At 41.7% G+C, this 27,480-nt stretch overlaps 2 protein-coding genes across 4 annotated transcripts; one reads left to right on the plus strand and one right to left on the minus strand.

Moving 5' to 3' along the window:
• LOC127572127 (uncharacterized) lies at nt 1-9,294 on the minus strand. Of its 3 annotated transcripts, XM_052019065.1 has the most exons (3): nt 9,152-9,294; nt 872-1,416; nt 1-472 (listed from the first exon to the last, which is right to left on the minus strand). In XM_052019065.1, exons 1-3 carry the CDS (start codon nt 9,156-9,158, stop codon nt 263-265), a joined length of 762 nt encoding a protein of 253 aa, XP_051875025.1. In that variant the 5' UTR covers nt 9,159-9,294; the 3' UTR covers nt 1-262. The 3 variants fall into 3 exon arrangements, with proteins under 3 accessions (XP_051875025.1, XP_051875024.1, XP_051875026.1); XM_052019064.1 differs by having other exon boundaries at nt 352-1,416; XM_052019066.1 differs by having other exon boundaries at nt 352-1,379; nt 9,152-9,233.
• On the plus strand, nt 9,279-27,480 carry LOC127572128 (thioredoxin reductase-like selenoprotein T). The gene is made up of 6 exons (XM_052019067.1): nt 9,279-9,507; nt 19,011-19,121; nt 20,767-20,893; nt 23,595-23,682; nt 25,955-26,109; nt 27,188-27,480. Exons 1-5 carry the CDS (start codon nt 9,374-9,376, stop codon nt 26,077-26,079), a joined length of 585 nt encoding a protein of 194 aa, XP_051875027.1. The 5' UTR covers nt 9,279-9,373; the 3' UTR covers nt 26,080-26,109; nt 27,188-27,480.

Below are 27,480 nucleotides of genomic sequence, written 5' to 3' on the forward strand. Positions count from 1 at the left end.
TTCGCGCCTTCCGCAGGCCTTTTAAGGAGCACGGTTCCTGCCCTCTGAACTCGGAAATGACGTACGTGCTACGTCATCAACTTTTCGCGCGTGCAGGTTCTCCCTCGTCGCTCGGGGAAGATGAAGGCCCAGCGCCATCTTGGGCCTCGCCATTGCGATGACGCGCGCCCCGACCGCCGAGCCGGTTTGCTTGCTCGGATGGTGAGTCGCTACACAACACCCCCCCCCCAGAACCAGCGATACGGTCCCCAAAGTTCACGGGCTACACTAGCCGTGGCTTGGGTGGTCGGCCTCTGCGTCGCAGTGTCGGGACCTCGACCGGTTGTTGTAGGTCCAAATGGGCCGGTTTGAGGTGGTCCATCATGAAGACTTCTTCCTTGCCCCCAATGTCCAAAATAAAGGTGGACCTATTATTTCTGACGACCTGGAACAGCCCCTCGTATGGTCGTTGTAATGGTGCCCGTGGTGTCCCCTGCGAACGAAAACGAACTTACAGTCTCGGAGTTCCTTGGGCACACACGATGGGGACTGACCTCTGTTCCCGTATCGACAAGGAAGTGACGGCCGGACTGCTTGTCCCAAACGAGCAAGAGGCCGTGTTGGTGGCCAGCTGCCGTAGCCATCAGCGGTGGCTGGCCCTGGCGTTTCCCTGAAACTTGCAGGGTGGGCGGCATCGACGGGCCTCCGCGCCCCACCTCTGATGGTAGAAACACAGCTGGTCATCAGTGTTGTCATCTGTGTTTCTGGGGTGTGGTTGCTTGGCTGCTGGGACTGGTTTAGGTTGGCGTTGGGCAAGCGGTCTGGCAATTTGGCCGACGGACAAACCGCTCTCGCGTTTGGCCTTCCACAGGATATCTGCCCGGGCGGCTACCTCACGTGGGTTGCTGAAGTCGGCATCGGCCAGCAGCAGGTGAATGTCGTCGGGCAGCTGCTCGAGGAAGACCTGCTCGAACATCAGGCAGGGCTTGTGTCCCTCAGCCAAAGCCAGCATCTCGTTCATCAGGGCCGATGGAGATTTGTCCCCCAGGCCGTCGAGGTGAAGCAGGCGGGCGGCACGCTCGCGACGGGAGAGGCCGAAGGTCCGAAGGAGAAGGGCCTTGAAGGCCGGGTACTTATCTTCCTTCGGAGGAGATTGGATGAAGTCTCTGACCTGGGCGGCTGTCTCCTGGTCCAGAGAGCTGACCACGTGGTAGTACCGCGTGGAGTCGGAGGTGATCTGCCACAGTTGAAACTGGGCTTCGGCCTGGTCGAACCACACGCGGGGCCAAAGCGTCCAAAAGGTGGGCAGCTTGAGTGCCACTGCATTGGCTGCTGTGTTGTCGGTCATTGTGTGGGTCCAAAATCCGTTTGGACCATCGGGGTCACCAATGTAGCAGCTGCTATCGCGATGCAAAAATAAAGATGCGATCCTGTGAACTGTTGAACAAGACTGATTTATTTTCGCGCCTTCCGCAGGCCTTTTAAGGAGCGCGGTTCCCGCCCTCCGAACTCAGAAATGACGTACGCGCTACGTCATCAACTTTTCACGTGCGCGGGTTCTCGCCGTCGCTTGGGGAAGACGAAGGGCCAGCGCCATCTTGGGCCTCACCGTTGCAACGACGCACGCCCCGACCGCCGAGCCGGTTCGCTTGCTTGGACTGTGAGTCGCGACAACTGGGTGTTTTTGAATGGGGTTAAGTTTTGCTAACAACTTTGACAGTTGGTGAGGCAAAGGTTGGGACCTTGCTGTCAAAGATTATCTGTGACTCCAGCCAGCTACTTGCCCTGAGACAGCCCCTACATTGCCCTGATGTGTTAGTAGCCTGCTTTCCAGTTGTAAGACTGTGCCCAGGATGCTGGAACAAATAGCATAGTCCAAAGGAAGGCTGACCAATCTAGAAGATCTGCCCAATCTAGAATAGCCAATTAACCTACCAACCAGCACTTCTTTGGCATGAAACTGAATACCTGGAGGAAACCCAGCAGTCACAGTGAGAACACAATTATTCCCCATAGTGTGCCCGAGGGATCAGAATCGAACTCAGGTCACTGGAGCTGTGAGACATCTGCACTACTTGCAGCACCACTGTACCATCCCCTAGTGAGAGAGAAGTCAGAGATGAAGCAGGTAAAAGTGAGAACAGGGTGGGAATTGACAGCAAAGATGATGAAACATTTGAATTCTATATGACAATTGAAACAGCACAAGTACTCTCATCAGGTACTGGAAAAAGAGGTAAGTGAAGGCGTCTGAGTAGAATTTAAACAAGGACTGTTCCAAATATCCCACAAAGAGGAAGGCATTGCGTGTACCAATATGTGTTCCTATAAATACACCTTCGAATTGGAGGAAGTGAATAACGTTAAGGGAGAGAAAATGTTCAGCCAGGTGAAGGAGGGTGGTAGTTGAGGGGTCTTTTGTTGGGTTTCTGTTCAAAGAAGAAGTGAAGGGCCCTCAGGCCATCTCTTTTTTTTTCTTTTTTCTTATGTAAGGTTTTGATTATAAGGTTTAGTTTATAAGGTTCTTTTTGTAAGTGTTTTATACAAGTTCTCATCGGGAATAGTGGGGGCAGGACTGCGCAGGCGCGTGACGTCAGCAGGTAAAGAGCAGGCAGCTGAGTGAGAGGGAGCAGAGATATTTGGGCTTTGGCTCAAGGGGCTTCGGCTTAAAGGGGTGAGGCAGGTGAGTAGCTGGTAGGTAAAGGTAAGTTTTCCCTGTTATCTGTTATAAATTTTTAAGTAGGAAAAAGCTTGGTGGGGGGGGAGAAAAAAAGAATTAGTTCAGATGGAGGACATGGTGGTGTGCTGCAGCTGCTTGATGTGGGAGATCGTGGACCTTGCTGCAGTCCACAATGGCCACATCTGCAGTAAGTGCTTGAGCCTGGAGGAACTTCGGCTCAAACTTGATGAGCTGGAGTTGCAGCTTCAAACACTGCGGAGCATCGGGGAGGGAGAGAGTTATGTAGATACTGTACATTGGGAGACAGTCACCCCCCTTAGAGAAGGTACTTCTGGAGTCCAGGAAGTAGATAGAAGGGTGACTGTAAGGGGAAGGAAAAGGAAAAAGAAAACAAACAGGCAGATAGTGGAGAGGACCCCAGAGGCTATTCCCCTCAATAACAGGTTTTCCGCTTTGGAAGCTGTTGTGGGGGGATGACCTGCAGGGGCATAGCAGCAGTAGCCAGGTCTCTGGCACTGGGACTGGTCCTGCTGCTCAGAAGGGAGGGGAGGAGAAGATGAAGGCAGTAGTGATAGGGGACTCAATAGTCAGGGAAACAGATAGGAGGTTCTGTGGCAGTGAGCATGAATCCCGGATGGTATGTTGCCTTCCAGGTGCCAGGGTCCGGGATGTCACTGATCGGGTCCACAGGATTCTTGAGCGGGAGGGAGAACAGCCAGAAGTTGTGATTCATGTTGGTACCAACGACATAGGTAGGAAGGGGGATGAGGTCCTGAAAAGTGAGTTTAGAGAGCTAGGCAGAAGGCTGAAGAACAGGACCTCAAGGGTAGCAATCTCAGGATTGCTGCCAGTGCCACGTGATAGTGAAGGTAGGAATAGGAGGAGATGGCAAATGAATGCGTGGCTGAGAAGTTGGTGCAGGAGGGAGGGTTTTAGATTTTTGGATCATTGGGATCTCTTCAGGGGAGGGTGGGACCTGTACAGAGAGGACGGGTTACACCTGAACCTGAGGGGGGCCAATATCCTTGCAGCCAGGTTTGCTAGGGTGGTTCAGGGGGGTTTAAACTAGTTTGTGAGGGGGATGGGAACCGGAGGAGTAGGTCAGAGGAAGAAGGAGATGGGGAAAAGTCAGATCTAACAGGTAGAGAGGCTTTGAGGAAGGAGAGGCAGAGTACAGGCTATAAAAGTAGTAAGGCGGATGGGCTAAAGTGCATTTACTTAAATGCAAGAAGCATCAGGAATAAGGGAGATGAACTGAGAGCTTGGATAAGTACATGGGACTACGATATTGTGGCTATCACAGAGACATGGCTGACATCAGGGCAGGAATGGATATTGAATATGCTTGGTTTTCAGTGTTTTAAAAGGGATGGGGGGGGAAGAGGAGGAGGGGTGGCGATACTGGTCAGGGACACTATTACAGCAGCAGAAAGGGTGGATAATGTAGAAGGATCCTCTCTAGAGTCAATATGGATGGAAGTTAGGAACAAGAAAGGAGCAGTTACTCTACTGGGAGTATTCTATAGACCCCCTAGTAGCAGTAGGGATACTGAGGAGCAGATTGGGAGGCAGATTTTGGAAAGATGCGAAAATAACAAGGTTATTATAGTGGGAGACTTCAACTTCCCAAATATTGATTGGCACCTGCTTAGTGCCAAAGGTTGAGATGGGGTGGAGTTTGTTAAGTGTGTCCAGGACGGATTCCTGTCACAGTATGTTGACAGGCCGACTAGAGGGAATGCCGTATTAGATCTAGTATTAGGTAATGAACCGGGTCAGGTGACAGGTCTATCGGTGGGTGAGCATTTGGGGGACAGCGACCACTGCTCCGTAACCTTTAGAATTGTCATGGACAGGGATAGGAGCAAAGAGGATGGGAAGATATTTAATTGGGGAAAGGCGAATGATGGGGCTTTAAGGCGAGAACTAGGGAGTGTAAATTGGGGTGACATTTTTGAGGGGAAATGTACTATAGAGATGTGGTCAATGTTCAGGGATCTCTTGCAGGATGTTAGGGATAAGTTTGTCCCGGTGAGGCAGAGAAGGAATGGCAGGGTGAAGGAACCATGGGTGACATGGTTCTCTCACCAACTTTTACCGATGCACCATAGAAAGCATCCTATCAGGATGTACCACAGCTTGGTATGGCAACTGCTCTGCCCAAGACCGCAAGAAGCTGCAGAGAGTTGTGGACACAGCCCAGCGTATTACAGACACCAGTCTCCCCTCCTTGGACTCTGTCTTTACCTCTCGTTGTCTTGGTGTAGAAGCCAGCATAATCAAAAACCCCACCCACCCGGGACATTCTCTCTTCTCTACTCTTCCATCGGCTAGAAGATACAGGAGCCTGAGGGCACATACCACCAGACAAGGACAGCTTCTACCCCACTGTGATAAGACTATTGAACAGTTCCCTTATACAATGAGATGGACTATGACCTATGACCTCACGATCTACCTTGTTGTGACTTTGCACCTTATTGCACTGCACTTTCTCTGTAGCTGTGACACTTTACTCTGTACTGTTATTGTTTTTTTTACCATCAATGCACTCTGTACTAACTTGATGTAACTGCACTGTGTAATGAACTGACCTGTACGATCGGTTTGTAAGACAAATTTTTCACTGTACCTCGGTACAAGTGACAATAATATACTAATACCAATACTAATACAAGGGAGGTGGAACAACTAGTTAGGAAGAAGAAGGCAGCATACGTAAGGTGTAAGCAGTAAGGATCAGACAGGGCTCGTGAGGAATATAGAGTAGCAAGGAAGGAACTTAGGAAGGGGCTGAGGAGAGCGAGAAGGGGACATGAAAAGGCTTTGGCGAGTAGGGTTAAGGAGAATCCCAAGGCTTTTTACTCGTACGTGAAGGGCAGAAGGATGGCTAGAGTAAAGGTAGGTCCGATTAAAGACAAAGGTGGGAAGATGTGCCTGGAAACTGTGGAAGTGGGTGAGGTTCTCAATGAACACTTCTCTTCAGTATTCACCAAGGAGAGGGGTCTTGATGATGCTGAGGACAGTGTGGGTAAGGGTAATGTTCTAGAGTATGTAGATATTGAGAGAGGATGTGTTGGAGCTGTTAGAAAATATTAGGACAGATAAGTCCCCGGGGCCTGACGGAATATTCCCCAGGCTGCTTCATGAGGCTAGGGAGGAGACTGCTGAAACGTTGGCTAAGATCTTTGAGTCCTCGTTGTCCACGGGGATGGTACTGGAGGATTGGAGGGTGGCGAATGTTGTCCCCCTATTTAAAAAAGGTAGTAGGGATAGTCCAGGGAATTACAGACCAGTGAGCCTTATGTCTGTGGTGGGCAAGCTGTTGGAAAGGATTCTTAGAGAGAGGATCTGTGAGTATTTAGAGAATCATGGACTGATTAGGGACAGCCAGCAAGGATTTGTGAAGGGAAGATCCTGCCTCACTAGCCTGATAGGGTTCTTGAGGAGGTGACCAGGAAGATTGATGAGAGTAGTGCGGTAGATGTGGTCTACATGGATTTTAGTAAGGCGTTTGACAAGGTTCCGCATGGTAGGCTTCTTCAGAAGGTCAGAGGCCAAGGGATCCAGGGACGATTGGCTGTGTGGATTCAGAATTGGCTTGCCTGTAGAAAGCAGAGGGTTGTGGTGGAGGGAGTGCGTTCGGATTGGAGGGCTGTGACTAGTGGTGTCCCACAGGGTTCGGTTCTGGGACCTTTGCTTTTTGTGATATTTATTAATGACTTGGATGAGGGGGTGGAAGGGTGGGTTAGCAAGTTTGCAGATGACACAAAAATCAGTGGTGCTGTGGATAGTGTGGAGGGCTGTCGAAGCTTACAGAGGGATATTGATAGGATGCAGAACTGGGCTGACAAGTGGCAGATGGAGTTCAGTCTGGAGAAGTGTGAGGTGGTACACTTTGGAAGGACAAACTCCAAGGCAGAATACAAGATAAATGGCAGGATTCTGGGCAGTGTAGAGGAGCAGAGGGATCTCAGGGTTCATATCCACAAATCACTGAAGGTTGCCACACAGGTGGATAGGGTGGTTAAGAAAGCTTATGGGATGTTAGCTTTCATAAGTCATGGGATCGAGTTTAAGAGCCACAAAGTAATGATGCAGCTTTACAAGACTCTGGTTAGACAACACTTAGGAGTACTGTGTCCAGTTCTGGTCGCCTCATTATAGGAAGGATATGGAGGAGTTGGAAAGGGTGCAGAGGAGATTTACCAGGATGCTGCCTGGATTAGAGAGTATGGATTATGAGGAGAGAGTAAAGGAGCTAGGGTTTTACTCATTGGAAAGGAGGAGGATGAGGGGAGACATGATAGAGGTATACAAAATATTAAGAGGAATAGATAGCCAGCCAGCGCCTCTTTCCCAGGGCACCAATGCTCAATACAAGAGGGCAAGGCTTTAAGATAATGGGTGGGAAGTTCAAGGGAGACGTCAGAGGGAGGTTTTTCACCCAGAGAGTGGTTGGTGCATGGAATGCACTGCCGGGGGTGGTGTGGAGGCTGATACGTTGGGTAAGTTCAAGAGATTGTTAGATAAGCATATGGAGGAATTTAAGATAGAGGGATATGTGGGAGGAAGGGGTTAGATAGTCTTTGGTGTGGTTTGAAGGTCGGCACAACATGGTGGGCCGAAGGGCCTGTATTGTTCTATGGTTCTACGACATAAGATGGAGACGTAGAAGGATGAGGCATCTATGGTGAAAATCAGTTAGTTGGGATTAGGAAACTGTAAATTGTCATGGGGCAGGAGGGCATCAGAGGTGTCATGAATGCAAGTGGGAAGAGAGAAGAAGGAAAAGACTAAAGATGAGGTAGGAAGAAATAAGTTCTGTGGGACAAGACCAAGTTGAAACAATTGGCTGACCAGGACAGTTCTATTTGTGAATCTTGGGGAGGAGGTAGAAGAAGGTTATGTGTGGTTGGAGGACTTGGAGGCTAGAGACTGTGGAAGGAAGAGGAAGATCTCCAGAGGGAATGAGAAATAATGACTGGAACAAAGTGTTCAGTGATTGGCTCATACTCCACAGGGAAACTTGAGCAGGTGTCAAAGTGCTGACATTCAACCTCTACAAGGCAGAGGCCTGTTTGCTTAATAATAGCACTGGCCTTTTCAGCAGGTTTGAGGAAAATGTTGGGATTGGTCCTTTGTGAGCAGAATGCTGCACATTCAGAGGGCAGATGGTTAGAGTAAATAAGAGCAGTGGAAAAATTGATGCATAGGATAAGCCGTCAGAGGGAGGGATGCAGATAAATTGGCAATTCTGATATTGGAAGAAAGGGTCCATGTCTGGGATAAGTAGGTTGTATGGCCACTGTAAATTGTCCCTTTTGCGTAGGTGAATGGTAGAATCTTGGGGGAGTTTTTGGGAATGATGGAAGAATAAAAATGGGATCAGAATAGGACTAATGTAAATGATTGCCTTATGGTTATCACAGACTCAGTGGGCTGAAGGGCCTATTTCTAAGCTGTATGACACTATTCTCTAAAGGGTGATGAAGTTGAGGCCTATGCACTTCATTCAGGATCAGAGAGGAGAAGATGGGGAGAGAGACAGGGTCAGAGGAAACTGAAGGGGGAGGGGTATTAGCTTTCAAGAGTAACTGATACTTGCAATCTTTGATGCCTGAAAGGAAGGAAAAAAGTTTTCTGTTGAAGCTTCAAATGCAACAGAGGATGAAGCAGAACTGTGGACCAGGACAGCTTTGAGATAGAGTGAGTCTATGCTGTCGGTGACAAAGGTCAGAGGCAAACTTGCACTGACTCATGACATTGGGAATGGATCTTAGACTGAATATACAAATCAATCATAGAGTCATAGAACGATACAGCATGGGAACAGGCCCTTTGTACCAACTCGTCCATGCTGACCATGGTGCCCATTATAAGATATCTATTAAATAAGATATTTATTTATTAGTCACATGTACATGGAAACGCACAGTGAAATACATCTTTTTGCGTTGCTAAGAATGTGCTCGGGGGCAGCCCACAAGTGTCGCCACTCTTCTGGCGCCAACATAGCATGCCCACAGCTCCTAACCCGTACGTCTTTCGAATGTGGGAGGAAACCCATTGAAGCACACAGTGAAATGCATGTTTTGCATAGTGATTGCCCATTAGGAGCAGGAGTAGGCCACTCAACCTCTACAGCCTGCTTCTCTATTTATTATGAGCCCAGCTAACGTGATTAGAACCTCAACTCTGCATTCCTTTGTACCAATGGTAACCATCTCCTCCTCTTGCCTGTCAGGCAGAACCAATGAACATTTTAATGATCATTGGCTCTGCCTCCATAGCCCTTTAAGGACACTGAAGTAAAACAAAGTTGCATCAACCTACATTAAGTGGGCAACCCCTTTATTTTTAAGCAGAACAGCCCCCTGGCTCTATATTCTCCCACAAGAAGAACCATCCTCCCCCACGTCCATCAGGCCAAGACCCCAGCATCTTACACGCCCGATAATGTGAGGAGAACGGTGAATATTTTGAACGTACCTGCCATGATTTGGAAGATTTAACTAGATTTTGGCTTGGTTTAATTGGTTTGAATGGAGGCCGCGGTTGCCGTGGCGCCAACCTGTTGCGCGCCGAAAAGGCTGCGGCACGGGGTTGGCATCGCCCGTGGCAACGATCACGTGGTGTCCGCGGAGGCCGCGCAGGCGCAGTGGGGGTGCGCTCGGTCTCCGCGGTGACGGGAGAGGAGCTGTGTCGAGGAGAATGGCGTCGGGCGGTGTTGGGCTGTCGTTCCTGCTGGTCGCCTTGACCTGCCTGGGCGCCATCGGCCAGGGGCTGGCCGACAAGCGGCTGAAGATGCAGTACGTCACCGGGCCGGTGCTGCGCTTCCAGATTTGGTGAGGCCGGGGGAGGCGGCGGGGGCGGGCGAGGCTGACAGCCGCACTGGGGTTGGGCGGACTCAGTCGGAGGCGAGACTGCAAGAGGCGCTAGGCCCAAGCCGGGCAGGAAGCGATGGCCTGCCCCTTGTGCACGGCACCGGCGCCCGAGGGCAGACAGCTTGCATAAGATGTTGTTTATAGCATTAGTAGAAGCATGCATGGTGCTCTCGAGATAATATTTATAATTTGTCACTGATTCTCAATCACATTTTTTCAGTATCTTAACATTAATGTTTTGAAATTTAAATTTGAAGTAAGGCTAATGTTACAAACTAACGTAGTTGATGTTTCACTGAACGCTTATGCTGTGGTGGCATGCAGTTATAGAATGGAGCAGCCCTCTGGGTTAATTGTATGACATAAAAATAATTTTAACTCGCTAAAATTCAGTTAATATATTTGATGCTATGGGGCTTAATTATTAAAGTCTGCTGTTCTTGGATGCCTATTATACATGCTACAAGATAAAGATAATGAGAAACATATTTTCCTTTCTTGCCTTTTTAGGTTTCTCAAGGTCAAGACTATTAGTATTTATATAAACTGTTATACTTTGAGCTTAATTCATCTATCCATGAAGATTACATTTCATTCTGGTCTGAATTGCATGATTCAATTGCTTTCAATCTTATGTTTTCACCTCCACTAACTCCAAAAACAGTTCTGTTTTTATTATATTATGCTATTATTGCTTCCTGTGGTAGGCCTAATTTTTCCTTTGTTTGAAGCATGTGCAACATTCTTAAAATTATTTCAAACTCAACTTCATATTTTATCATTCTATACTTTCTTTTGTATATCTATATAAAATTTGTTCAGTGACTTCCTTAATCATTCCTTTTACTTTCCATTCTAGAAATTAGTCTTGTAGTCTTGCTGGCTACTTTTAGAACTTGATTATTGCTTTTGTATGCAGTACCAGAACTGCCAACAATATGCATGGTGGAAAAACAAACTGTTGGAGGCAGCAGGATGAATTAACCACAGATGCTGCCTGACCTGCTGAGTTCTTCCAGTTGTTTGTTTTTTTCTCCAGATTACAGCATGTGCAGTCTCTTGTGTCTACAGCAGGTGTTAGCTGACAGTATCCGCCTAGATGTGGCTACCACAGCCCAGATTACTTCTGTCTTCATCCTTGATTAGTTTGGCATTTTGTTATTCATGCGGCTATTTTTTTATTTGCATTATCGTATATTGGTAATAGAGTTGGTAAGTGTTGTTAAGAAGCCTTGGCAAATTGCTCCCAGATGTCTTGTAGATAGTAGACACAACAATCACAGTCTCCTGGAGATAGAGAAAATGACTATTTGTGGTGGTTGATGTATAAGGTCAACTGCATCAAGCTTCTTGTGATGTTGCAATTGCTGGAGACTGAAATTCCACTATGGGGTGTAGTGGAGCTTTCCTACCAACTTTGTTCTGGCTTGATACATGGTTAATATTATTGTAGGGAAGGGGGGGGGGGTGCCAGAGTTGAGTGGATTGGATTGGTTGCCTTGGTGGTGTGGGTTATTTATGTTAATAGCCCCATGGCTCAGCTCAGATATTTTCAGTTTCTTTTTTTCACTGGAGGAACTTGCTGTTCATTCACAAATAGATCTCAAGTAATTGGTCTATTTGGAGGTGGTGGGAGGGTTGAGGGAAGTGGTGATGTGAACCTGTATTGATACTGTCATTATAAACATTGAAACTAGTGTTGTATTTGGATAATATTGAAGGCAACATTTTATGAGAAAGATGGACCTGTATGATTTTTGAGATGGGGCAAGATATAGGCATACTAGTAGAACTTGATGTCATGCCTTCAGATAATCTGAGCAGGGCATAAGAAATGATAGCTTTTTGAAAAATTCAAGAGGTAATCATTAGCAATTTCTTTAAACAAGAGTGAAGTGTGCCTGTTGATGAGACGTAAGATGGTGAGCAGTCCAATGTGTACTCTCCAAGTTTTACTGCAGATGTGAGAGCTAGTTCCTTGGGGACAATACCACTTTCTGTTGGAATGCCTTTCATTTTCCTTCCTCGTCTGTAATTGACCACTTGAGCAAGATGATTCTCTTTTAACAGTGGTGTGGCTTGATGTATGTGGTAATACCATTGCAGTTTGTTGTAACTCAGTTCTTCCCAATTGCATTCCACCTTGATGTATATTTAGTGTGTCCTTTATTTTGTATTGTGGCACACAACATTTGGCCTTGCAGGATGTTTACCTCATCCAAAAGACTCTGTGGTTGCAAGTGCCTAATGGTTCCCATTTGTTTATCCCCAGAGCCTCCTATTTGTAGCTCAAATAGTGATAAAAAGAAAGATGAAATCATACCTGGCAAAACTTAGAAAACTACTGAAAAAGCTATGGTTTTCAAAGAGTTTTTTGTTTTGAAAATTGCATAATTTTCAGCAGCTTGTTGTAACTGAAATATAAATAGGGCCATTAATATTCCCTGGATCATTATTTAACAACTAAAATATTTCCATGCATTACATGCAATTTTTTTTCAGCTTGGTACGGTACCCAACTTTAATACTTTTTTAATAACAAAGTTAAACAATTTGAATATAATTCAGTGCCATGTTCTCACCACTAAATTTTCCAAGCACAGTCTTTAGTTGGTATTGGTTTATTATTCTCTCTTGTACCGAGGTAAAGTGAAAAACCTGTCTTGCATACCGATCATACAGGTCAATTCATTACACAGTGTAGTTACATTGAGTTAGTATAGAGTGCATTGAGGTAGTACAGGTAAAAACAATAACAGTACAGAGTAAAGTCACAGCTACAGAGAAAGTGCAGTGCAATAAAGTGCAAGGTCACTACAAGGTAGATCGTGAGGTCAGAATCCATCTCATCGTATAAGGGAACCATTCACCGTGGGATAGAAGCTGTCCTTAAGTCTGGCGGTACATGCCCTCAGGCTCCTGTATCTTCTACCTGATGGAAGAGGAGAGAAGAGAGAATGTCCCAGGTGAGTGGAGTCTTTGATTATGCTGGCTGCTTCGCCAAGGCAGCGAGAGGTAAAGACAGAGTCCAAGGAGGGGAGGCTGGATTCGTGACACACTGGGCTGTGTCCACGACTCCCTGCAGTTTCTTGCAGTCCCGGGCAGTGCAGTTGCCGTACCAAGCTGTGATGCATCCAGATAGGATGCTTTCTGTGGTGCATCGATTAAAAATTGGTGAGTGTCAAAGGGGACATTACAAATTTCTTTAGCCTCCTGAGGAAGTAGAGGCGCTGGTGAGCTTTCTTGGCTGTGGCATCTATGTGATTTGACCAGGACAGGCTGTTGGTGACTCCCAGGAACTTGAAGCTCTCAACCCTCTCAACCTCAGCACTGTTGATGTAGACAGGTGCATGTACACCGCCCCCTTTCCTGAGTCAATGACCAGCTCTTTTGTTTTGTTGACATTGAGGGAAAAGTTGTTGTCATGACACCGTGTCACTAAGCTCTCTGTCTCCTTCCTGTACCCCGACTCATCGTGTTTGAGATACGGCCTACAACGGTGGTGTCATCTGCAAACTTGTAGATGAAGTTAGAGCAGAATCTGGCCACACAGTCACTGGTATATGAAGAGTAGAGGGCTGAGGATGCAGCCTTGTGGGGCACCAGTGTTAAGAATAATCGTGCTGGAGGTATTGCTGCCTATCCTCACTGATTGCAATCTGTTGATCAGAAAGTCAAGGATCCAGTTACAGAGGGAGGTGTTGAGTCCTAGGTCTTGGAGTTTGGTGACATGTTTGCTTGGGATTATTGTATTGAAGGCAGAGCTGTAGTCAATAAAAAATAGTCTAACGTAGGTGATGTGGTGGTATGCCTTCAGCCTACTTGCATACTTCATCACAAGGCATAACCTGCATAGCAGCAGTAAAAATGGTCATTGGTACACAGCAGAGAAAACCAGGCATAAATTGAATCTTTGGAAGTTGATGATTAAAGAAGCAATTTTTCAAATGACCCCTAGTTCACCAATTCCTTTGCAAATAATGATAATGCTTAACTGAGATATTGTACCAACAACAACATTCTAAGAAATGAAGGAAAATATTGCTTCCATTTGTAGTCTGTGCATCAGAAAGTAGTGACATACAATTTACAGGCTTTGCTGCAGTTTTGAAATCTTTTTCCTTGTCCAAATAATCGCTTAAAATTTATTGAGTTGTGTGATTACTTAGAATAAAAATAATGGAAGCCATGGAATGTGAAGTGATTGCATAAACTCTTCCTGTGAGAAACCATACTGTTCTATGAACACACAAATAACATTTGTGTGGCTTGGATCTAAGATTTTACAATGGACATTTGGATACAAGGACATGAATATTTTCTTCACTGGAGCTTGAAGTACAACAGCTTTAAGTAGTCTGAGAGCAAGAAGTACAGTACCATATTTCAATATAAATTTAAAGTTTGGCAGGTACTGGAGAATGTAACTTGTTCCATTTATAATTGTAAGTATGTGGAAATACCAAAGTAACTCTACTTTGCAAAGGAATGCTTAATTTAGAAAGAAATAAAGATCAGTGAATAATCCCAGCTGGGCCATAATCACCTACCATTCAGTTTAAAAACAACAAATTGCAACAGGTTCTGATTCAGGGTCTCAACCAAAACGTTGACCTTCTCTTTGCCTCCACAGATGCTGCTTGACCTGCTGAGTTCTTCCAGCAGTTAGTTTCTTGCTCCCCTCACAAAAAGACAAATCATGATTTCCTGCATTTTAAATAAGGAAATTGTTTTTGGCTTTTATTGCTTTAAAACAATCTGAAGAGAAAATGATAAATTCTAGTGTGTTTTTATATATGTGATTGTAAATGTATGTGACTTTGTATGAGGGAAAAGTGCCCTTGAGAAGTGTTCTTCCTGTGGGGGATTTAAAAACCTGTTGTTTTAGCATCGCTCCTGCCTTCTTCAGGTCCTAGTACTGTCACCAAATTGTGAACAGACTCTCAGTGTAATCATCAGAAACCTCTTGATTGAAGGAATTGACAATGATTATTTCTGGTGTCTTTCATGAATCTGTTCTTTGTATCATTCATCCACATGCAGTGACCAAGTAGAGTTGTGGTTGTTTCTTGGACAAATCTCTCTTTCATGTCTTTTATATCCATGGTTGTTAAGAAGGATGAGAGAAAATGTAATTTGTGATTTTTGTTGGAACTGTTGTGTCGTGTGATGATCTAAAAGCTGATGAGAGTTTAAAACATGCAGTTGTAGGAAAGTAGGTCATGAAGAGGGACTTTCTAGTAGAAAGCGAGATTGGAAATGGGATGGTAGTCATTCAGGGTGATGGGGGGGAATAAGACGTCATGGTTGATTCTGAGGTGCAGCAAGGCGGCAGATTGAAAGGGTACAGTTACTGAAAAGGGAACTTCCTGTTCTTATTTGCAGCACTTTTTTGCTGAATTGCATAATATCCTTGCCTTATGATAGACATTATGGTTAAACCTGATTTTTTTTTTGTGTGATGCATTGACTTGTTTTAATACTGTTTGATGCAATTGTGAGCAATGGATAATTGCTTTGAGGTTTCAGGCACAGGTGATTTCACGGACCTTTGAACTGTTTTGCTACAGAATAATTCAGCAATATTGGGATATTGTTATTTCTGTAAAACAAGGAAGCAAATCATTTACCTAATGTTTAATTGAATTGATTATCAGCATCATCCTGAAGATTTATTTCATCTTCCAGCCCCCTTTTAGGTAGTCAATGGGAATTTTGTGAACTGCTGATGGTAAAGTAGAAACCAAGTTGTGAAGAGAAGATGAGAAGGCTACAATGGTATATAGGTAGGCTGAGTTAGTGGGCTAAATTTTGGTAAATAGAGTATAATGTGGGGCAAAGGTAAAATTGTCTATTTTGGCAAAATAGGAAACAAAAGGTATATTCTCTGGATGTTGAGTGATTGCAGAAGCATTTGGGTGGCCTCGTGCATCATTCACAAAGGGCTGGTGTATAAGCACTACAAGTAATTAGGTAAACTAACAGAATTCCATTGTTTTTGCTCAGGCAAGGTTAATGAAAAGGGACTTGATTGAACCATATAAGGTTGTAGGCGGGGTCTTGACAAGATGGATATAGAAAGGAATTTTTTTGTTATATGGGAGAATGATGAACCAGGGCCACTATTTAAAAATGAGAGGTCACCAATTTAAGACAGATGAGGGAAAGTAAAGGGCTGTGAGTCTTGGGAACTGTCTTCCTCAAAAGTTGGTGGAAGCAAAGTCTTTGAGTATTTTTATGGCAGAGGTAGATAGATACATGATAAGCAAGAGGTTGTAAAGTCACCCTAGGTAAACAGGAATGGGATAAGGTTAAAATTGGATAAACCATGATCTTCCTACTCTGGCATTTAAGCACTTCTATTTTTAATTTGTATGTTTATGTAACTACATGCAGCTGAAAACTTGTAATCTCTTTCTCCTTATTAGTATTTCTAAATACTTGCCTTCTGTCACTTACATTTTTAAGAAAAAATTGCACTCCAGTTGTAGCTAACAAAAACATGGTTAATGATCTGGATTTTTGTTTAAAGAATAACCCAAGCTTAGAGCTTCTTCCATATCCCACTGTTCAACACTGATACCCAGATTGTTCCAATTACATTTTATGATTTTGTTTTCTTCTTTTGATCAGCCCAGCAGGTGCAAATATTATGAGGTGTTTACAAAATCTTTCCGTACTTTATGTAACATGACCACATGTGCTGAATGGTTATGTTCCAAATACACTCACCCTGTATTATAGAATGGTAAATATTTGCAAACAGAAATCTAAACATTTCAGCCTGATGATTACAGTGCGTCTTTAAGTCATTGTGTTAACTTCAGGGCCAGTAATAAATGTAGTAATTGTATCTGATTCCACCAACACTTCTGATTTTCCTCTCAAATCCCCTTCTAAAATTTGTTTTCCTCACTTGAAATCCATGCTCTGTTATTTTTGATACCCCTACTGTGGGAAAAAGATTCTGGCTATGTACTGTGCATATTATAGTTTTGTATATTTCTATCAGGTCACCCTTAGCCACCTTCACTCCAAGGAAAACAAGCCTAGCCTCTCCAGTCTCTCTCTCTAACTAACTCAAGTCCCGGCTACATCCTGGTGAATCTCCTCTGCACTCTCTCTAGAGCAATCACAACCTTCCTATAGTGTGATGAACAGAACTGAATACAATACTGCAAGTGCAGTCTAACCAGAATTTTGTAAAGTTGCAATGTAACGTCCCAACTTTGATATTTTGTGCCTTGACCTTTGAAGATAAATATGCCATATGCCTTCTTCACCAGCCTATCTACCTATGTTGCCAATTTCAGAGAACTATGGATTTGAACTCTAAGGTCCCTCGGTTCATCAACATTCCTTGGCTTCCTACCACTTACTGCATATGTTCTACCTCCGTTTAATTTCCCAAGATTCATCTTGCAATTGTCGAGATTAAATTCTGTCTATCTATGCTCTGCCCATCTTTTCATCTGATCTATTATCTTGCTTTAGCCTCAGGCAACCTCCCTTGCTATCCACAATACCACCAATTTTTGTGTCATTCACAAACTTGCTAATCATTTCTGTTGTGTTCACGTCCAAGTCATAAATGTACATCACACACAACAAAGGTCACAGCACCAATCCCTGCGGTGCACCATTGGTCACAGACTTCCAATCAACACCAACCTTCAACCACCACCCTCTGCCTGCTTTCATTAAGCCAACTTTGGATCCAATTAGCTAGCTTGCCATGGATCCCATGAGACTTAACCTTCTGGACCAGCCTATCACTCTTGGTTACCTTCTTTCTCAAAAAAGACTTTTATCAATTTAGTGGGACAAGATTTCTAGCTGCTACCTTTCCAAATGCACATAAGTCCCATCCCTTGGGATCTGGCTCTAATAATTTCCCTACTGCTAGTGTAAGGTTCACTGGCCTGTAGATAGGTGGCTTATCCCTGTTGCCCTTAAAGGAACAACATTACTTATCCTACTGTCTTGTGGTACCTTGCCTGTGGTTAACAAAGATGCAAAAATCTGTGTATGTTTTTGTATTAAACAAAGAATGGTGAAATTGTATTTCCCGTACACTTTTATTGCGTAAAATCCAAATACATCCACTGGGGAGAACCTTATCTGTTCTGCCAGTTACTTGCTCTTGGGACTCAAATAGGTTTATTAAACATCATTTCCCTGACTTTGGTATTTTCTGTGTGTCTTGTTATCAAACTTTTAAGCATTTTGTCTTATATTTGTGTTAGGCTATTTGGTCTGTGGTTCCCTGTTTCCCCCCCCCCCCTCCCTTTTTATTTAAATAGTGGAGTTTCATTTGCCACCCTTAATCTGCAGGAACTGTTCCATAACCTGTGGAAGTTTGAAAAATGGCAATCACTATTGTCAAGACTACCTAACTTTTAGTACTCAGGGATGCAGATTATCAGGCCCTGTGGATATACTGGATTTCAGTCTCAAATTTTTCCAGCACTTCTTTTACTAATAATTTCCTGTAATTCCTTGCTTGGCATTTATGATATTTCTGCTTTCCATGAAAAGAACCTCAACGTACTTGTTTAAGTGCACTGCCATTTCTTTGTTCCCCATTATAAATTTTCCTGTTTCTATCTTCACTAATCTTTTCCTTTTTTCTAGAAACTTTTACAGACTGCTTTTATGCTCCGACTAATACTTTCTTTTTGCTTGGTCAGCCTCTTTGTTCCTTTGTGTTGAATTTTAAACCAGTAATTCTCAAGTGCTATTTTTTTCTTGCAATTTTATGACTGTTTAGGTCTAATACTATCCTTAATTTATTTTGTTAAACATGGTTTGATCAATATTCCTTGTATTTTTGTGCCATATTAAATTGTATAACTGTTGCTGTTCTGTATTCATTCCTTGAATGTTCACCATAGTCTATCCACTGTAATGCCTTTCAGTGAAGCTCTCAATATATCATGGCCAACTCTTTCCTCATACCTTTATGGTTTCCTTGCTTTAAATTTAGGATCTTCTGGATTAAACTACATTGCTTTCCATCTTAATGAAGGATTTTGTCATGTTATGGTCACTTGTATCTAAAGAACCCCATTAGAACAGGATTAATTAACTCTGGCTCAAGTACCAGTCTAGGATTGTCTGTTCCCTAGTTAGCTCTTTAAGACACTGGCATAAATAAATCTTGTATGCTTTTCAAGAATTCATCCTCCATGGTATCACTTTGGGAGACCTAGGTTTTCTTCTCTTTAGGGGTTCTTGACTCCACTAAAATTGATTCTGCATCTTTGAGTCACTATCTGATTTCATTCTTTGCTAAACCACCTTTTTCCCCATTAGGGAAGCTGTTATATATAAAACTATTTGTAATAAACTGCTCTGAGGTCTTTAGAAATCTTTAGTTATGCTTTATTTTCTTTTAAAAAGAAATATTTTTGATGCAAAGTTTGGTTCCTGCAGCTAATTAAATTTCCTCTTTTCTCATTTAGTATCTCCTGAGGATACAGAAGGGTGTTTGAGGAGTATACGCGGGTTATAAGCCAGCGATATCCTGACATCCGTATTGAAGGAGAAAATTACCTTCCACAACCTATCTACAGGTATGTTGTTTCATGGTTGATTTAAATGTGTGGTTAATTTTGATTTGAATAGTTCAAATATCTTGTTCAAATATCCAACTGCTACAGCATTGAAAATATGCTTTTGGCAATATAGGGCTTTTTTTTTCTAACACATGCACTTAGTTGATTTTTGAGGCATTACAATTTGGCCATATTGATATTTTTAATATTGAAAACAATTACAGGAAGTCCCTGGATTACAAACAAGTTCCGTTTTTGAGTCTGTTCGTAAGGTGAATTTGTATGTAAGTCGGAACAGTTACGTACAGTTCACATCTAGTGTCAATTAGTCCTAAATCACTACAAGCTTCAGTTATTTATTGCTATATATTAAGATCCAAATGGAATTTTGATTCCATTTGCATTATAATTCCACACATAATGTGAAGCAATCTAAAATACAGCATAACTTGTTATCGCCGGGACATGTGAAGACTATCATCAGTCTTATGTGCGTTTGGTGTCATTCATTACAGTACAGTACTGTGGAGGTACAGTTACCACATTGAGTGAATTATGTGTATTTTCCGACTGACGGACAAAATCAATGTAAGGACATCTGCAGAAATGGACCTCGGTCATTAGCCGGGGACAACCTGTTGGGGGAGAGCGAGTGCTGGATAGATAGAGATCGAGAGAGAGATAGATATGGTGGGTGGGGGCAGCGGGAGAAGGGGCTGGTGACCATTCATGGCGTCCCTCATCATTCGGAACTCCTCGAACATCCCTGCCCTGAAATAGCGGTACAGACTGTAACACATGAAATCCACGATCCAGCCGTTCACCACCTCCATCACCTGGAAAAAGTCAACACTGACAGGCAAACCGTTCTGCGCCCAATTCTGTACCACCTTCCCACCGTCCGTAAGTACGGGTGTTCGTAACCCAGGGACTTCCTGTATAACAAAGTCTAATATTAATTTTATTGATCTGAACTGGGTTTGCAAATCATTAGCCTCAGATCTTTTCCAGAGAAGTTTTGCCAATGGGTGGTAACAAATTCAAGAGTGCCAGAAGATGTAGAGAAAAGTTTGTGAAAGTTTGAGCTGGTGTGTGGGTTTCACAATTCATTTGTCAGACCTTTAATATTGTGTTAATAAATATTCACAATCATAACAATCATGATGCAGTGAAATATAAGCATATTGATCCCAAGCATTATAGGACTGTCTTTTAATACTACAATTTCCATTAATGGGTATACATCAAATATTACTTTAAGGTAAGGGTGTATAATATATGCACTAGTTTCTTGTTTGAATATACATAGGTATTGGCTTGGACCCTGAGAGTTTCATGTGCATCTGTGAATGGTGCTGTGGGAAAATCAGTGATTTGTCCAAAACACTACATTACTGAAAATGCAGCACTTCATCACTGCACTTTAGTGTTGGCTTAGTTGATGTGCTTTACTAGAGTTTAGATTTACATCTTTGACTCCAGGGTGTGAGTATCATCTCTGAGCCAAGCTCATAATGATGAAGCAAATAGCCATTGTTTCTTAACTTTCCTGTTTAAATGACATACAGGAAACACATGTTTTTTCTGTTCTGATCAATTGACTTAATTTTCATGAGTATTAATATGCTCAAGTATTTAACCTGTTTTTTTTTTCATTTTACAGACACGTAGCATCCTTTCTATCAGTCTTCAAGCTGGTCTTAATAGGACTAATTATAGTTGGTAGAGACCCCTTTCCTAGTTTGGGCATGGAAGCACCTAGCATCTGGCACTGGAGTCAGCAGAACAAGGTCACTATATTTATTCCAGGAAAAGTACATTGTGCAACATGTTTTTAGAATTCACAAAGTAACTTTCATTTTAATCTTACTCAATTTTGAAAATTCCCTAATAACAGCATTTACATTTCAGTTATTTATTCAGTTTACAATGTTATAATTTTTTGAAAATGTCAAAAACAAATTACCATAGGTTGTTGAGTGTAATTTTATATTTATCCTCAAAACCACTTAGTATCTAATTAAGTTTCACTGACATGTATTGATGCCATCTGCAGTTGACGTTTCCTGTGGTTGAGATTTGTATGTTGGTACATGTTATAAGTGTTTTTATTTTTTCCACTTGAATATAACAAGAAATAGGAGTAGCCCATCCTGCTTTACAAGACTGCTCTGTCATCCATTAAGATCTTAGGCTGATCTTCTGTCTCATCACCATTTTCCAGTGCTATTTCTGTATACCTTGATTATCTTAATGTTCAGAAATTATTTGCCATCTGTTTTAAATGGAACAATTGAGCCTGCATAGCCATCTGGGGTAAAGAATTCCAAGGTTCATCACCCTCTGAACAAAGAAATTTCTCCTCATCTCAATTCTAAATAGCCTACCCCTCAGTCTCAACTGTGCCATCCAGTCCAAGACTCCTCAACTGGGGGGAAAGTTTTCCCAGCATCTAGCCTATTGAGCCCTGTAATAATAGGTTTTGATAGGATCTCCTGTCATTCTTTAAAAATCTAGATAATACAACCCCGGTGTTCTCAATATTTTCTCATATGGCAAACCTACCCTTCTGATCCAGTCTACTGAATTTTTGCTGCACTTCTATGACATGTGCATCCTCAGTTAAGGAGACCAAAACTATACACAATACTCCAACAGTAATCTCATCTAGGTTCTATACAATTGTAATAAGAAATCCACACAACAGTGTGTTCTTCAATTTTGCCAGCTCAAGCTCGCTTAACTCAGCAAAGTTGTACCAAAAATAATTGGGCTACTTCTTTGCAGTTTCATCATGCTGGAAATATAATGCTCTTATATTTCACGACCATAGAGGACAGTCAGGCTCATGAACTGACCCTAAATGGGTAGCAGGAAACGAGCTACTTTGACAATTGATTACAGTAACATTGAGGTTCTAACTTACAAGCATTAGCTGCAATTTTGTTTTATTTTTGCAACTACAATCAGTGGCTAATGATAGGCCTGTCCATATACCTCTTCCTCCTAAAAGCTTGAGCAGGCTATAAGGTTTCTTTTGGCATAAAGCACATTGATATTTGGAGTTAAAACCACTTGTTTGCTGTAATTTGCAATTGTTTGTTTTCCAAGACTCATTAAATTGGACCACAGTATGTAGAAGGGTATTTCTGATGGAACAAAGATCATTTTTGAACATTTTGAGAGATATTTGCATTTTACACAACAACTTTAAATATTAATGCATTTGTGAACATATGTTTTGTAATAGAATTTCACTCTTGATTTTGATGCACGGCTACATTTTTAAAAATTGTACACTTGAAATTCTTGCCAATTATTTTTAATTTCCCCTCTTCCCTTCACAAATCCTAAAGGCACTTGCTAATGTCAGGATACATTAATGTTGAAACCTGGTGTTCCTTCAGCGTCCAAATTGACCCTCCACAGTTGTAAGACTAAATAAGGAATGGTAGCTAGCTCCCTGCCCATTGAGAAATGACATTGTGGCCGAGCATAGGAATTGCAGATGTACCTTTTAACTCAAAGGAGCAGCAACAGAAACCTGAGCTGGTTTCCCTATCCCTGGTTATTAACACCAGTTGCACCCATCAGCACATCTTCTGTCTGAGAAAATATAGCAGTTAATTTTGACCCTGGCCCTCAAACCTGTGCTGGAGGTAGCTCTTGTGACTCTTGGTGTAAAGAGAATGACCATAGCTGCATACTACCAGTCAGATGAATGATCTAGTGCAGCCAGCCTTTTCTGATGTTTTTTTCCCTGTCTTTGCCCCATGCAAGTGGAAGTTTGTTTTCTAATCTCTGCAGAACACCCTTCCTAAACTATTAAAAGCCCTCTTACATCCCATTTTATCAATTGCCCAACTCACCATGACTTTGCAGTTTTTGCTTCTTGCTCTGCAATGTGACTATTTTCTAAGCTAAAGTCACAGTATAAATGCAGATTTTATTATGTGGGTCAACTGCGCAGTGATCTTCACAACTGATTCACTGGACATCCCATTTATGGATGCAACAATTAATGTATGATCTTCATTCATAAATTGTATTTTTAAGAAACTTTACATGGATGCAACATTGCTATGCAACTGATGACAATGAGAATTCTGTTATTTTGACAGTATTAAAATCATATTGCTAAAGGAGGTACCCCTGGTGCCCACTCTGCTGATTCACAAGTAACAGCAATCTTTACTCAAAACCAAACCTAACAAAATAAGTACTAATCTGAAGAAATGTTGCAGGAGTGCAAGACATGCAAATTGTAAATTTCTGTTTACCTACTATTGTAATTCGCAGTGATTTGTACATTATCACCCAATCTAAGAAATCACCATTTGCATTTTGATGCATTGTCAATCTTTTTTAAACCTGTCTTTGGTTTAGCTTTATCCATTGATGAAAGATGTTACTGAGAAACTTGTTTATGGAGGAAATTTATTAATTAGACCATTGCATTAAAGCTGACTGCATTTTCATTTTCTTATTTAGATCTATGCATGCATGATGGTGTTCTTCCTTAGTAACATGATTGAAAATCAATGCATGTCTACTGGTGCATTTGAGATTACATTAAATGGTGAGTCATAAATTTGACTTCGGTATTTTAATGCATTGGCATTTGTGCTCTTATTTAAAGACCAGCAAATTTAAAGAAATGGTTCCTTAAAATTGATAATCTGTGAACAAGACCTGATGAAACACAATCTAGTCTATTTCAGTACTTCCAATTTTTTTAAAAAGTTGAATGCGGTAATCACTATTAAATCAATCACTTTTTGATTCATATTTAAATTCTAGGATGGGTGGGGAGAGGAACAAAACGGTTGGAACTTTGATCACTATTTTGTCCTGTTGTGAAGGAGTTTTAAACTTGTTAATAAGTTAATTAATTGGCTTTTCATTTCTTTTAATCATATGAATAAAATGAAATAGGTGCAGTTAGCTATAGAATCATAAGTATATACTAAAGGATTACTGGTAGCTATCTACTGTATGTTTTCAGACTATTTCTCTTATTCCTCGTTTTACCTCAGTACATTTTTTTCACTTGTGAAATTGCATTTCCCATGTATATTCACAGACATAATAACACCGAGGAAGGCCATTCATCTTATTGAGTCTGTGCTGGCTCTCCACAGAGTAATCCAGTCAGTCCCACTCACTGCTTTATCCTCTTTGTCCTGCCAAGTTTATTTCCTTCAAATGCATAGTCGGTTTCCTTTTGAAATAATTGATCGGCTGCGTTTTCATCACATCATAAGCAGCAAGTTCCAGGCCATTACCCCCATGCTGCTCTTTTTCCCACCTCCCCACTCCCCCCCAAGTCTCCACTATCCTGACTCGGAAAGATATACCATTCCTTCTTTGTCGATAGGTCTCAATCCTGGAATCCTTAACCACCAGAAGCTGTGCAGCAGTTCATGTCAAAAGTTCACAACTGCTTTCTCGAGGCCATTTAAGAGTGGGCAGTAAATGCTGGCCTTACTAGCAACTTTTTAATCCAAAAAAAATTAAATAAGGGAAAAACAGTACTCCTATCTCAGGTCTTCCTCAGAGGCTGAATGCATCTCTTCAGAGTATGTTAACCAGACAAACTAATCACAAAACAGTAACAAAGTTAAAGACTGGAGCAATATTGCAATAAGTTCAACTGCTAAATAATTAAAGCAAAACTCTTTGTTCAAAATTCCTAACTCAACATTCTGTGGGAAAAGTTGATGCACTATTAGTTATGGTGAACTGCTATTCTGCAACATTTCACGGTTCACTTTTGTTGAAATTCAAAACAAAAACTGTAGACATTTGAAATGAAAGCAGAGAATACTGGAAATGCTTGGTTGGCTGGTCAGCATCTGTGGAAAAAGAAACAGTTAACATTTCAGGTTGAAGGTCCTTCATCAGAACTTGAGACTCATGAGACAAAATTTCGCCAGTTCTGATGAAGGGTCTTCAACCTGAAACATATTTTAAGACAAAAATTTAATGGGAATCCTGTAGGTTTTTATTTGATCTATAATTATACATTTTAACAATTACAAGTGGAGTTTCCAGATGCTATCTCTTCGGATTCTGCATTTAGGTTCTGATTGCCTTAGCTACATGGCTTAAGTTAAAGAATCTTGTTTAGTATTTGAGAATCTTGATTTGTCTGCTTTCAGAGGTGTGTAAGCTTATGCAACACACCCACTTCAGTGCAGCGTGTGAAGCACCAATTTTCTTCCCCGGTTTAAACTTTGACGGCATGGTAAATCGAAAATGAACATGTATGTAATTGCATAAGTGAGCTTGTTAACCTCCAGAATGGTAGAATGTCCCATTGCACAAGGTGACAGTCACAGAGGAATATTCAAACAGAGGTTTTCTGGCTGATCATTCAATGTCTGGTACAGATGTGGGTCTCTAACAATGCACCTATTGTGCTTTTGGGGTGTTATGAACATTGTATGATTGAGTTTTGGACCACATTAATATTTGCTGAAACTTGCTTTGTCGCACAATAGATGTCAAATTATTTGAGTAAGTAGCAACCAGGTAATTGAGGATCAGAGCTCTTAGCAGCTGCTTCCTGTCTGAATTGTTTGTGTTCAATTGTTTTCTAGTTTAACCTAATGCTTAGTGGAGATGAGATAGGCCGCTAATTCAGTAACATCAGCTTCATTAAATCTATTTTGTGTATTGTTTTATTGTGTCTTTGTTTAACAGACTATTTTGGCTATTGGAGTTGTATGTTCTGTTTTGCATGGATTAGAATTAGCTGCTCTGCCATTATCTGAAATTATCCTTCCTATCATCTTGCCCAAGGTGTTGGTAATTCTAAATAAATGTCTTTTTTTTATTTTAATTTTCAGATGTTCCAGTATGGTCTAAACTAGAATCTGGCCATCTTCCATCCATGCAGCAACTTGTGCAGATTCTCGACAATGAAATGAAGCTCAATGTACACATGGATTCAATCCCACTTCATCGATCTTAGCTAAATCTCAAGCATTGGCAAGGCTTTTCTGTGAGTAATTCTTTCAGAAATAATACTTTCCTCAACCTTGTGTAGTATATTAGGAGTATTTTACGTTTTTATTTCTTCACTATACGAAGCATACCAATTGCTTGGAAAAGTTATGTACTTGTTTCTGTCATCATCGTTGGATATAGGAACATATTCTCTTTATAGTTTTCATGTAGAGTATGCTGGAAATAATCAGCAGGTCAGACCTTGGTTCTGACGAAGGGTCTTCAGCCTGAAATGTTAGTTCTGTTTCTCTTCCCACAGATGTGGCTTGACCTGCTGAGTATTCCCAGCATTTTCTGTTTTAATTTTTGATCTCCAGCATTTTCTTTGTATTTTTTTTCTTCTCTATATAAAGAAACTACTGAATTTTGAACTGGGGAGATAGAAAGATTTGGTGTATAAATAGAAAGTGCCAGAAATATCAAGTTTAGGCAGCATCTGTGGAGAGAGAAGCAGAGTTAACATTTTGGGCCTCCTTTTGCTTTTTATAATCTTTTTTCCACCACCTTTCACCTTTTATCAGTCCTTTTGGCATCTAATCTCCCGTGTCCCACTCTTTCATAGTCCTTTGTCCATTCTGCATCGTAGCAATTCGTTTATCTCTAAATTCTGATGAAAGGTCATTTACCAGAAACATTAACTACTTGACCACTGCTTCCAATATTTTCTTCCGCATTTTGGATACTCATCATCTGCAGTATTTGGCTTTTGGATTAGCGTAGAAGTTTCTAATGACTGTTAAACACAGATTTTTGAATGACCTATAAAATACAGACTAGTGAATCAGACTGAATGAGGATTATATCTTGTGTTGATCTGACAAGCCTCTAACTCAGAAAATATGAGTATTTATCAAATGAGCTAAGATGTCATTTGGTTTGCATGTGATGGATATGAATGAACAATGATGTTCTTTACAGTTAACTTATTTAACAGATCTTGACTTTTTGTCCTAACTGCATTGTAATATATCAAAAATGTTTTTGTACTATTTTATGTTGGCATGCCAACAACATATAAGCTTGCATGTCAAAGGTGTCATGTGGAGAAGTCTTATTATTTTATTATCTTGCAGGTATTTGAGAGGACATTTTCTGAGACTGGTAAACTGATGACTATGAAGGACTGCACTGAAAGCAGCAGTGACTGTATGTGCAGACTGGATGTTCCCCACATCAGGCCTACTGAACCTTTGAAAACCTCCTCTTAAAAATGGAAAGGACTTCAATGCTCAGATACATTGATCATGTTCACCTTGTAGTGTACTGCACATATATCAGATTGTAATATGAACATAGTTTCTTTTTTATATGTAATTTAATATGACTTTGTGGAGGCATTTAATGAAATGATACAAGTGACAAATAA

This window comes from Pristis pectinata, chromosome 6 (genome assembly GCF_009764475.1).
Source record: "Pristis pectinata isolate sPriPec2 chromosome 6, sPriPec2.1.pri, whole genome shotgun sequence".
NCBI classification, from domain to species: Eukaryota; Metazoa; Chordata; class Chondrichthyes; order Rhinopristiformes; family Pristidae; genus Pristis; species Pristis pectinata.